Below are 13,629 nucleotides of genomic sequence, written 5' to 3'. Positions count from 1 at the left end.
AGCTGGTCAGACATTTTGGTTAGAAATGTAACACATTCATTTAAAAAAAAAAACAAACGTGTAATGCCATAAACTTAAAATAAATAGGGTCACCATCAACAACATATGAAAATTAGAATGGTGTTTTGTACAAGAAAATATTTTATAAAAGTATAGCAGAAATGGAAGTGCTGTAACAGACATGATCATTTTCATAGGTTACTAGGTAATTTACTTGCAGGATAGATTCCACAATCCCCAGTCACATAAGTAGTTCTATTAACCCTCGCGGCGTACTCAATTACCAGGGTTGGTACCCAAGTCATCCACACCACCTGTTTTAGAGACTTTTAAAATAGAAACTACTACTACTTCTACTCAGCAAAAAATTAATACTTTAAAAAAAAAAAAAAACACCACCACACCACACAAATAAAAAAAAAAAAACACACACACACACACAAAAAAACCCCTAAACGCTGGAGTAGGTACACTCGCTAACTCACAATTCATCAAGATGTCTTTACTCAATGTGCCCTTGGGGGGGGGGGAGGGGGGATTTTCTTGGTTTCTTTCATGAAAAATCATAATCCTTGATATTATGCTGGGTGCAAATAACCTAGTTGTGTTTGGGTTTTTCAGTGATTTTTAAATATCCTACTCCATTTCAGAAAAGAATAGCTTGAGTACATGTGCATGTTAAGAGCTAATCCTGGCAGTCTAGCAAGTACTGTACTGTGGCCTTTTCCAATACAAAACATTTCACTCTATGTCATAGGAACTATTATTATAGAACAGAACTGTCATTTTTTAAAATCAATGATCAGAAAAGTGAATGGAGGTTTAAAAAAAAAAAAAAAAAAAGAGGCTGCTAGACATAAACCAAGGCACTAATCCTCTAATCCTGCCAGGTCTCTTAAATACTTCATTCCCATAAATTGTCTCATTGAAGTCCTAAAAGAATAAATTCGGTATACACAGGAGCCAGAGGGAAAACTAAGTATTCATCCTACAAAATTTTGGAAAAAAAAAAATACAATACACACACACACACAGGGAAGATCTAGTATATTCACTATTTTAAAACTCCTATATTTTACCAAATAGAATTTCCTTGCTATTTCTAATAAAAATATAATATAAAATAAAATCGTGACCTAGCTTGAAATTTGTCCATAAAACCCACAGTTAAGATTTTTTTTTGAGCATTATGTCAAATCAAAATAATTGGTCTAGCACACAGATGTACGGTTGTACTGTGTTCAGTATACCATATTATGTTGTCTTTAAAATGAAAGTCACAAAAAAAAAAAGAAGGTGCAGGGACTGACTACATATAGAACCCCTACGCACATACATACTGCAGCTTCTCTTTGAATGAACTTCTTACCTATATAAAGAAAAGATTTAACTGACCTTGACAGCTTCTTAGCAGTCTCACTGGCAACAATTCTGTGTTTGGACAACTTTGTATGGTCTCAAAAAATTTGTCTTTAAACTCAAGAAATCTCAGCCCAAACTTATTTTTAACATAGTGTTAAGGAAAAAAAAAAGTGTCTTGTTCTTAACAATAAAAATATTACTTAAGCATATCCAAAAGGGTTTAGGTTTCAACCAAAAAATTCTCAATTTCCTTTTCAACCAATAAAGTATTTGTAAAATATTTTACATATATAATTTACTTCCCAAATGAAGGAATGGCAACTTTCTTTTAAAAGTAAAAGGTAGAATTTACTTGTGCTAAACATAAAACTACTACTCAGGATAGATACAGTATATAAAAATCAGATATTCACGAACAATACATTTGTATTATTGTATATAAAATTCCAAAAGGTTTCTGGATTAGAAAAACATTTTTAAATTCAAATATAGTACTGTAAGGTCATTCAAATTATTTTAAATACAAAAACCTACAGTGACATATCCATAAATAGTTGGGAAGTCGCAACTTAAACATTGCGTCTTTTAAATTGGATCTTCTCAGATACGCTAACCTCAAAAATTCCTTATCTGCTACAAAAAGCATCTGCCTGGTTTTAGCACTTAACTGCATAGACTCCTATTGCTGCAGGGCAGTGTCACACGATTCTATGGAAAACAATCCGTTTGCAGAAACAACACCTTATATTTTCCCTCCAAACCTCCAACAAACATTTTATGTGCATTATGCCAGAATAACAAAATGAAAAGGGATGTTACAAAAATTTCACTGTGTGACAGTTTTTCCCAGTAACTCTTTTCCCATTACACTTAGCAAGCATGGAACTGCTCAGGTCAGTCTCCTCTCATGTTGAGAACTGCGACTACAATTCAGTATAAAATACAATAACCTTCTATAACAATTATGTCCCTTTTAGAACAAAGATTAAAATAAATTTAACTGTGCTGATTCATATCATCCATAAATTAAAAAACGTGAGACACTCAGAAATTTGTTTCTGAATAACAAGCCTAATATCTGCCTCATGTGCAAAAGTGCAACTGTGGTGCAACTGTGTTTTAGAACTAAGGTCCAACTGAATATAGTTCTGTTATTAAAGAAAAATACACTTTAACTCACTTTACATCGAAAACAGTGGTTCCTGGTACCTTTTGAAGTTATGCTTTACATATTTCAACCTGTTTTAAAACTGCAACTTGGTAAAAACAAAAATACAAAAAAAAAAAACAAACAGAAAACAAAGCTTGCATATAAATTGGATTACAATTCAAAGCATGACAGTAAGCTTCAAATAATTACATTTCTGTAACACACAAAGAAAAAGGTGGGATGATTTATTTAAAGTACTTGAATATTTCTGTTCTTTTCTTCATGATCTGATGTCTGTTTAGCTGCTCGCAGTGTGTGCATGCATACGTTTCGCTACATCATAGACATAGGTTATGTCTGGTCGCTTCTCTGGATCCGGGTTGATGCACATATTAACTAATTGTCGGAGCTAGGAAAGGAAAACACGTGTAAGAAGGCCAACAATCCTGTCAAGTAGTATCTATGTATTCTCAAATTCAAATTAATAAAACTGGCAAAAATTAGCCAAACATAGCAATTCGGCATACACACACATTCAACACGCTCTCGAAACACATCGCGTGCACGGCTTTAAACAAGCAAGAATGCAACATACTCCAGTGATTTTTGCATTCTGTGTTTTTGTCTAGGAAAGCAGATAAGGAGATTTAAGTTCTAGTCCTTTGAATATACAGACATTTATTCATTATAAATCATTTTCCATGACGCTTCCTGTGTTTTATGGATGGCTATGACTTCAAACTCTAACCTAGGCCTTTTCAGCCTGGAAGGCTGAAACAAGCATGGAGAAGATAAATAGGGGCTGTTTGTTCATTCTGCGCCAATACAAGAGCTAGCCAGCAACAAATGAAATTACTGTGTGAGAGGTTCCAATAAAAGACAGTGATTCTTCATATGATGTAAAAGTTAACCTGCAGAACCTCCTGCTGCTGGAAGCTAAAAACGTGAACAGATTCAAAAGGGAACTGGACAAGTTAAACACACTGAAGGCTATTTAACATGAAGATCCCACCTTTGATTTAGGAAATCTCTGAGCTTAAAGCTGCTGGAACCTGGGAAAGTACTTTGGGGAGATATTTCATTATGTTGGCCCTATTCTTCCATTTGCCCCCTATCACAGACAGGATACTGGATGAAATAGTCTTTAGTCAATGTTCCAGGACTTGTTCTTAGAATTAGGCCTTTAATTTTTTTTTCTTTCTATAAAGAAACACATAATCAACAAGCACGTCAAAGAAAATCCCTCTCTGGGAATAAAGAGTCACTATGACTTGAAAGTACCATGTTTCCAAAACACCATGTTTTACTGGGTCTTTTACAGTTTCCATATTCAGCAAGGTAACCCCGAAGTAACCATTCAGATACTTCTCATTATTTTCAGAAACTGTCAGAATAGTTACAGGTTTTGCTTCCTCCCTTGATATACTTCAGGTGACATTAGAGCTTAACGCAGTCTGGATAACCTTCTGGTGGGGCAGGCTCCACATCTATTTTACACTGTGCACGTTTCCTAAGCAATTTACAACATGGAATACACTTCCTCCTTGATGGCTTATTACAATGTCTGCCACCTTTCTAAAGGGTAACTTACCAACTAGAAGATGCTCGTCCTTCATGCTTTTTAATAGTTTTGCTTAGACCTCCCAGATCTCCTTACAGTATTTAAAAAAAAAAAAACAAACAACCAAACAAACAAACCTATACACCTTGCAATCCACCCTTTTCTGCCAAAGTGTCAAATTTGGTTCAGCCTCCCTGCTAGTACTGTGAGGTATGATTATTGGAAAAAAGCTGTAATTACTGCAACAAACAGCAATCTCATCACCATGGTTATTGAAAGGTAAAACAGACTGCACATTCAAATTCGCCATCAGAGAGTTCACTTCCTGCTTTTTATTAAAAGACTAATACAGATTTTAAGTTATAATTAAACTCCTTTTGTTTTTCAGAAGATGAATTCAAATGCACTGGAATAGAAAATTCAAAAGTTAAAAAAGGAACGTTATACACCACCAGCTAAAACTGTTCATTTACCTTTGCACAAACATTCTAAATTGTAGGCAACGTGCAGGTTTTTCCACATTTAACAATACAAAAACTGTCACTACAACTTTCTTCCTCTTTAGCAAGGAGTTTAGTATATGAGAGGATTACTTCTGAGAATAGTGGTCAGATTGTTCGATTAAAGAGAAAAACAAATTAAATAGAAATAATTTGTAATAGACTTGCTATTTGAATCTTAATCACGGAGTTTTACGAAAATCGTATTGCTTCTGGCAGCCATAAACAAAGACAGGAGAAACAACTAATTCTGTATCATTGGGAGAAGACAATACCAGAAATCATAAACTATTGTAAAAATTGTTTTACTTCGCATTATTTGTATTACACATTGGCAATCTCACATAGAATAAGCAGGTGGGACGCAGAGGAAGCAATAGGCACGATACAGCAGCTTGCTGTGCAACAGCTGAGACTGCCTGCACTGCAAACAGGAAAGAGTGAAGAAATTCAAAAATCCCAATCTTGAAATTAGACTCAAATAAGCAAGTGTTTAAGAGAATACAAACATAATTTATCCAGGGAATGTGACACCAAATTTTGTAAGTATACATATATCTTTAGCTATGAAGAGTTCTGCCCATTCAATAGAACAGCATACATTAAGTCTTAATAAAGACCTCGAAGGACTGAAAACTAAACCTATCCTTGGAGGAGGGGGAAACAGCATACTCCTCCCCACACTACCTGTTCTTTTTTCTTTTTTCTTTTTTTTCTTTTTTTCTTTTTTTTTTTTAAATTAGCTGTATGTCAATAACTTTACTGTAAGAAGTACAATGAAAGTAGATCTTCAAAAGATTTACCTTTGAAAAGCTTAAGAGGCCTTGTTTACCTCCAAGAGGTTACTTTACAGCTTTTTCAGTGCTGGTTTGTGGGTGACTGGTTTTATTTCTCAAGCCAAACTTTTCCATCTAAAAATCAGTTTTGGACTCAAACTGTTTTTAAATCATTAAACACAAGGTCTTCCCTCAGAGTTACTTTTGTTATTTGTGTTAGAGCATATTCAATTCAAAGCTTCAAAGAAGGCAATGGAGATCCATTTCTTAGGAGAACACTTCAGCAAAAAATGGCACCATTACTCAGAAGTGCACATTGGGCTTTATGCCCTACTAATTCTTGTAAGTACATTGTAGGGGGAGGGAGAGAAAAATCAGCTACATGGTGTCTTAACTGGTTGCATTTTGCAACTTATTTTATTCTTTTTTTTTAGTCTAACAAAAATGTACATGTAGCTACATTGTTTGGATGAAAGAAAGGACTTACAAGAATACGTTAACAGCAAGAGATGATCACTGAATCAGTGTACTTTGAAATTCTCTTCTCAGCATAATGCAAGAGGTGAGCTCAGTTACTGATGAACCTTCATCAATACTTTCATTAAATAAGCAACACAGTCACAGACGGCTTTTGGCTAACAGTATTTAAACGCTAGTCGCTGATAAAACTGCTAAGTTTGTCTCTCCACCCCCGCCCCAGTCCAGAATTTCCACTGTAGGGCAAGGAAGTTCAGCTGACTATGCCTGAAACACTGGGCAACAATGGGCCAGATTCCCAAGTAATTTCAAAATCCCAGAGCTCTTTTGAGCCTTGTTACTGAACAGCAAACTTTTGGGATAAACTCAAGTAATTTTTCTATGCAGGATGAAAACAGTTACACAGAAACATAGAAATCTTTCAGGACCGAGACAGGGACCATCCTGGATACTTGATTACAGTACTATTTCTTCACCTCCTAGAGGAACAGGTATTTCAATAAATCTGAAATCTCTTTGCCAACCTCTTTAATATTGATAAAATTGCAGATGACCCAGAAGAGCCTGCCGGTATCATGGGAAGGGGCACTGTGAATCTGAAGACAGACTACAGTTAGAGATACAGTAATTTTTTTTATTATCTGGCATAAATCAGCCAATAGGCAGAACAGACTTAAACTGAGCAGGAGGGACCTCCTGTTGCATCCCCAAGCTGCAAACTTCTTTGACTGCTTATTGTTCTTAACCTCCTCGGTGCACTTTGCACAATGACTGTCTTTAGCCTGGAGCTTAGCCTGATACAGGAGCAGCAGGACACACTTCCTTTAACTTCAGCAGGTTTTTCAGCTACGAAATAAATCCCTCAAGTCAGGAGACGGGTGGGGAGCAAGGCTAAAAACTATGACAGGCAACTGCTTTGCATTGTTAGCCAGTTGAAAAAGAAGAAATTTTCATATAGAAAATTCTAGATGAGAAAAAAAAAAAAAAAAAAGCGTTCTTACTCTGAATAGGAGACTTCCTTGAAGCCCTTTCTCAGTGCTGGCAGGAACACTGGCAAGTAACACTGTAATTCTAGACCTGCTGGCTCTTTCAGCCTTCGTATCGGGAGAGGAGGTTGGCTATGGACTTGTGAGGAAAAGCACCTCAATCAGGGATGAAGTTCTTCAGTCTTCCCTATCACGAAAACAACATGATACTAGTATTGGCTAACAGGATTTTAAGAGTACTGTTTGGGGGTAGGGATGGGAAGGGAGCTCCAACTTCAAACTTACTGAAAACTGTTCTTCTTGAGGAACTGCTGAGGCTGACTACTCTCTCTGAATATCAGGGTTTCCTAAGGAATATTCAAAAGTTAAGGCATCCACAGTGGCTAAACATTCGAAAATCTTGGCTTGTCACTGTGGTGCTGAAGCAAGTCTGTGGAACTGTAACAGTCAGTATCTTAGAGTATTAGGATTTCTAACCAAAGGCATTTATTAAAAAAACAATATCCATCTGTCTATTTTAAGCTGCATCTTTCTGTCACGTTATTGTAGAACACCACAGAAACGATGCATTAATAAAAAGTTAGTCTTAGAGGGATTTCAAAATTTAAAAGTTATATAAATTTTAAATGCCACTTATCTTAAAACAACTCCTTAAGATTTGCAGAAAGTTTCTCTAAAAAGTATGTCTTATGTTTTGTCATCAAAGCACTTATCAGAAGATGCAGAGATCAACGCTCAGTGAAATCACTCTTTCAGCAAATTCATTGTTACAGAATATAAAGTAGGTTCCACTGTTCAGTGATCCCTGAACTTTACTGCTCACTTATCACTGAGCATGCTTCCATCCTGGTTAAATATTTGATATATATAAATTTCTAGTACAAATGAAATGTTTAGGACATTATCATAATATGACATATAATGCTGGTCTTTTTTTTTTTTTTTTTGCCCTCCCTGCTCCCCCAGCAGCTTAAAGTTAGCACAGCATTTTTTGTACGAGTCAAAAAGCATGTTTTGGTGAAATAATTAAAGAACATACCTACATTTCATGCGTATTTAGCAGATATAAATCTTCATGTCAGAACAAAAAAATGTTACATTTTCTATTAATCCTATATACGCTCCAGCGGATTACTTCTGTAAGTAACTACATCCACAGTTTTAAGTTGTATCACAGCTCTCATTCTCTCATTAAGTTGTAAAACACCCATAAGACAAGTTGTTTTAGAAACAACTGATTTATCCAAATTACAGGAGTACCTGTCTACTTTGAAGGGAAGGAAGTGTAGTATGTTGTGCTATGCATCCGTTTTCAAAACTAAAAACTATACAGAAGTAGAAGGTGGCATCTCTTTTCCTACCCAAACACTAAGACCTTCTATCTGGGCCAGACTTTGATATTTGCCCCTTGGCTGAGAAGCTGCGTATCCAACTTCACACTTAGCTGCAGCGAAGTAGCCCTGCAGGCAGGCCAACTTCAACGAACCACTAGCGGTATCATCATTAAAATCCTGCCGAAGGTCACCATGGCAACCGCCTGCTGAGGCTTCACCGCTGCACTCGGCATCTCCTAATCAGCTACCATGTGAAATGCAAATTCAGACAGTCTGAAAATTAGTCAAGAAGAATAGAGGATGAGGATGCAGATATGTGAAATATTCATGCGCTTCATGGAAAAAGGAAGACAGCATGAATGACACAACAAAGAACGGCCCCTGACATTCTTGCTATCATTTTGCATTATTGTTCACACCCTACCGTATTTCTAGGCCTCCAGTTCTGAAGTTGGTTATATGAACTGCCATATTTATCGCCCACAATAAATAATAATTAAAAATGGCTGCAGCAAAATGATTAATTGGAAAACGCAAAGAGATGTATTGCACAAATTACACAACAGATCATCATTTCATCCTTTGTAAAGTCACTAAATTATCTAAGTCCACTTTTTGTTTCATAAAAGGGGAAAACTGCCACTGCAAATACAACAAAACACCACACTGGGCAGTAATCTTTTATTAATAGGCCAATCACTGTCTCAGAATGCAAAAAGATTCAAGGTTCAGAATTACCGCCCCTATTCTAGAAGCAAAATGGCACAACACCTTGCGTTTATGAAAAGTATTTCAGTGATCGTGTTTATTATCATGTTTTCAAAGTAATCTTTAATTCATGTAGCCTGAATTCAATTAGAATTGGTTACTAGTGTCTGTTCTTTGGTTTATAGCTTCTATCAGTTTGCCTTGTTCTTTTCAAAGTGGGAAGGTATTTTAAAACTGGCATTTCAGAACATGAAGCAGCAAGCATTTTTATTTTTTCACCCTGTACACTGGTTAAGACAAATATTTAGTTTCTTTTATTTAGCTTCCTTTCACTTTATACGCTTTACAGTTTTTTAAAAAAAAAAAGCAAAAAGCCCCTTTCCCTCTACCCACTCCCACTTTTAATGACAGTAAAGAGCTATTATGTACCAACTTAAAACACACGCTGTTGGGATACACATACTGAGCATACCGTTCAAATTCATCTGTATTATGTTTTTCCATATTTCTCTATAATTTCTTATTAGCCTAGTCAAGAACCACTCTTTTTTGCAAAACTACAACTGCTTTTCAATCTTATTGAACAGTACATCGTAGTTTTATAATGCAGACAAATGGGGATTAACAATTCATTTTTACTACTGTGTTACATTAGATCTATTTTAATGCTAGTCTCTAGAGAAGAGAGGCTCATGTACTAATTTATTGTGCAACATAAACTTGTATAGTTGTGCTTTTAGAAAACCATAATATAGATGTAAGACTCAATCCCATTATGGCATGCAGTACATATCACTGTACATTCTGGCAAAGCCATTGCATTTTTTCATACTTGCAAGGCAGACCAATGAAATTAAGAAGCTAACAGTATGAGCCTTCCAGCATTAATTCAAAAAAAAATTTTACATCATACCAAAGAGCTATTTTGAGACAAATATTTGAGCAAGTTCAAGCAAACACTTATAGGGATAATCCTCAAACCACATAAAATCACATAAGTTCATTCACTTCATTGGAAGCTTAAGCCATCTTAAATAAAACAAGGATCTGGCCTATGAAAAGGAATATTACTTACTTCCTCTGAATAGTGATCTGAAGGGAGAGGTGGATAGTCACACTGTTCTATCTTCTTGCACAGGGAGTACAAGTTCATTTTATCACCATAAAAGGGACTCTGCAGTGCAGCCATCTGTTTAAAGAAAATACACATTGTTCTTTTGTGCTTTTAAATAGACCTGTTTTGCCATAAAATCTGTTATACTAGTAAGTCAAAAGTGATTTTTAATGACTTTTGTTCACTGCTCAGTTTGGTCAAAGTGCTAAAACAATCGTTCTGAAACTTGTAATTTAACCAGTTTGTGTGCTTATTCTAGGTGGCACAGTAGTACCTGACCGAATCCTTGTACCGCAACATTTCAACTGTACACCAGAACATTATTTTACTTGATTTTTTCCTCATACTCTATTAATAGTTTCAGCTGTTGCTGTGAGCATGGAGGGGCCTTGTACCACTGAGGAAGATTTGGGGGGGACTGAACCACAAAGTTTCCCTCTAAGGACCTTTCGGAAAAAAGCGTACTTTTACTTGAAAAATATTACTTGATCTGAAGCAATAGCCTATGGTGAAAATGCTGGATAACACAGATTTTGTAGCCTTATTCAACTATTACACTAAACTTTATAGCTTTCCTTATTTAAAAAAAAAAAAAAAACTATCAAGGAACATAAGTTCCTCAATACTTCCCCAAAAAATATACTCATGATTTACTATGTTATTCCAAAATACTTCAAAAAAAATTATATCTGAAAACTTCCTTAGAAGTGCAGAAGTCAGCTGGTATTCATAACTACAATTTCCAACTGTACTAAAAATTATCTATTGGAAAACACTTAAATAAATAAATGATCAACTTAAAAATGGTATTAGCAAACCTATGCTCTATTTCCAGACAATGCTACAACTTGACATTTCAGGTGGAAACAAATGCTATGGTTAGCAGGATTACAAATTTAAAAATTCATTTTAAAAATCTCTCCATTCTGTTGAAAGGCTTTCTAAGCCTCTGAACCGCAGCAGCACGAATGCTGCTTTGAGTGCAACGCTGCCCCAAAGTCAGTCACCCTTTTCTACATGTGCTAATAAGTTTGATTTTGGAAGGACAATGTGTACATTCCCCAGACAGGCAGAGCGTGTGTGAAACACGCTAGTCCATGCTGTGCTACTCAGTGAGCTTCAACAGGGACAGGACAAGCTGAAAATGGCTCTCATCTGTCTTGTGGTCCTCCAGATATCACTTTAACTCTTTCATGTCTAAGCACTGACATCATCGGGAAAAACATAGTAAAAAAAATTACCAATATTCTAATATACATTTACTTTATACCCAATAAAATGCTCTTAAATAGTTCAGAACTATTTTTATATTAACTTCAAATAAAAATCATTTTAAAGCTCCTAAAACAAATTAACACTACAGTTCTGTCCACCATTCCCTCCACAAATTCTGGAGCTGTACTACCAAAATAACGTTAGGTTTTGGATATGCATGACATTGTCTCTTACCTTAAAAAGCGCGTTAAAAATACAAGCTAAAGACCGGGGGCGGGGGGGGGAGCACACCACACAACTGCAGAGTCTGTACGCACGCAGAAATTCAAAATAAATGCACAGATACTCATTTCGTACTCTAGGTGTTCATTAAAAAGTACTTTTGTTTGAACGCTGCAGAGTGTTAAAAAAAAAATTCTGAATGTCCCCTAAGGAGTTAAAACAGGAATACTATATTTTCATGCATCCCCTGCTTTGACAGATGAAAAATGTCAACTGTCCTGTTTTTATTTTCAAGCTTTTGCACTATTCATCTGGTTCATTAGTGCATCTCGCTGCTGCCCCTGACAGCTGCTCGCCCTCTCCTCCCAGCAGCTGAATTTTTCAGGCTAATTTGATCCTCCACACTGAGACGATCGCTAGAATGATTGACTTGCTCCCTGACCTCCAGGGTCTGACTTTCCTGATTAGTATTCTGGGGGTGTCTGAGGGACGAAAGCCCACTGTCTGTCTTCGGGGCTGGTGGCAGCTCACGCTCTCTCTCTCTTTTTTTTTTTTGAACTGTAAGCCACCAACCTACAACCCTGTAAGGATGCAATTGCTACGCTGAACAATAAAAGGAAATGTGTAAAACCTACTTTTCCATGTAAAGGTCCATGTAGCAAAAGCACAGCATCTTGATTTTAATTAGTAAAGTCTACTTTGTTGCATATCAATTAAAACTCCAGTAGTAGTGTTTTCAGAGGTTTCAGATATATCTGAGGCTCTGAAAAGTAGACTTTAAAACACTTTTTAAAAAACCTTAGTGACCATGTCACTAAGCACTGAATAATAAACTGTAGAACAGGTTAGAAATAATCATTTTTAAAAATAAACATAAATTAGAGCAAATTAGTTTAAACTTTAATTAAAACATAACTGAGAAGAGCTTAATGGCAATTAAGCATGCTTTGAAAAGTGATGAACATGCCACAGCTTTTCCCCAATTATGTTGGAGAGAATCCAGAGCACATATTAACATGAAATCAATACAATAAAATGTGTTAAAATGCAGGTAACGCACATAATATGTACCACAAAAAGACCCTGAGGACAAAACAGCACTGACGATGAAAACACCAATGTCCATGCACGGCTTGAAGAACCTTAAGCAACCTCTTCACAATTATCTTTAAAAAGTGGTATCTTTTGTGTTTACTATACCCAAAATTTCAGAATCATACCTCAATGATAAAAAAAGGGCTGGTAAATCAGAAGATCAACTAAACAGAATAAAGGCACTCCTAAAAAGTTATAACCTGTAGTTGAAGACACTGCCATATATTGAAGTTATGCAAGACGTTTCAACAATAAGAATCCTAATAATTGTTCTGTTCTTACAATCAGTAAGGGTAAAAAAGTCAACTTAAATAGCATCCTGGTAAAACATCTACATTTTTTTAAATAAGAGAAGAGCATTTAAAAATGCAGTGACAATTATTGGAATGAAGATATTTAACTACTTAAAAATTCCCATACTGTAAAAGAAAAATTCAAAATTCAGATTAGTTTTTAATATAATGTATGCAGCAAAGTAGCAAGCTCAAAACAATTTTTTTTTTTTTAAAAAGAAAAATAACTATTACTGAGATCCATCTGGCAATCTTCAGCCATAAATGGAAGAAACACTAACCTTAAAACACTGTTTATGTTAATTAGTTATTCATGGTTTTTGATTGTTTCGAGATAAAAAATAATACTCAAGAAAACCAAGGAGAGGAGAAAACCAAAAAAAAAAAAAAAGGTAGTAATATTGAAATATCCTCATGCACTGGTGATATTTGCTAGCTTTAGGCTTCTACTTGTGCAAGCATGTAAAGTAGAACATTGAAATTGGTAGTAGTTGTCATGGTCAGTATTAAGGAATCCCAACACAGGATTAAGCTTCATTTCAGGATTTAAACTCGTAAATACCTACTACCAGGTATCACACTTAATTTCTATGAATTGTCCTAAAGATTTAGGAGCAACAGCTATTCATAGATAGAAAATCCTTTAGAATTGGAATACAGCTATTTGCCCTTTTCATATTTTGGGTAACATGTTAACAATATAAAATATATTAAGTATTACCGAAGACAATTCACCTAGTTGTAGCATACAATTTAACAAGGATGCCAAAGTTTTCTACAAAATCCTAACGTAACAGGAGGTGCTGATCCTGTTGAACAGTGTTAAGTGAGCTTTG

The 13,629-nt window shown here is 35.5% G+C and overlaps 1 protein-coding gene across 8 annotated transcripts in view; it reads right to left on the bottom strand.

Moving 5' to 3' along the window:
- Nucleotides 1-13,629, bottom strand: part of NEK7 (NIMA related kinase 7) — a 78,078-nt gene that overhangs the window by 8,450 nt on the left and 55,999 nt on the right. For 6 of the 8 annotated variants that reach the window (XR_011142469.1, XR_011142470.1, XR_011142468.1 and 3 more), the window contains 2 exons: nucleotides 9,930-10,043; nucleotides 2,771-2,921 (listed from right to left, as the gene is read on the bottom strand). Coding sequence is in view for 3 of the 8 variants with exons in the window: in XM_068952108.1 (XP_068808209.1) it covers nucleotides 2,811-2,921; nucleotides 9,930-10,043 (225 nt within the window). In the remaining 5 variants the exon portion in view is untranslated. Of the gene's footprint in view, nucleotides 1-826; nucleotides 2,922-9,929; nucleotides 10,044-13,629 lie in introns of those variants that run through there. The other 2 variants (XM_068952111.1, XM_068952109.1) reach the window with 1 other exon arrangement.

This window comes from Struthio camelus, chromosome 8 (genome assembly GCF_040807025.1).
Source record: "Struthio camelus isolate bStrCam1 chromosome 8, bStrCam1.hap1, whole genome shotgun sequence".
In the NCBI taxonomy this organism is placed as follows: domain Eukaryota; kingdom Metazoa; phylum Chordata; class Aves; order Struthioniformes; family Struthionidae; genus Struthio; species Struthio camelus.
Note: the sequence above shows the minus strand (reverse complement) of the source record. Positions and strands in the feature narration are given on the sequence as shown.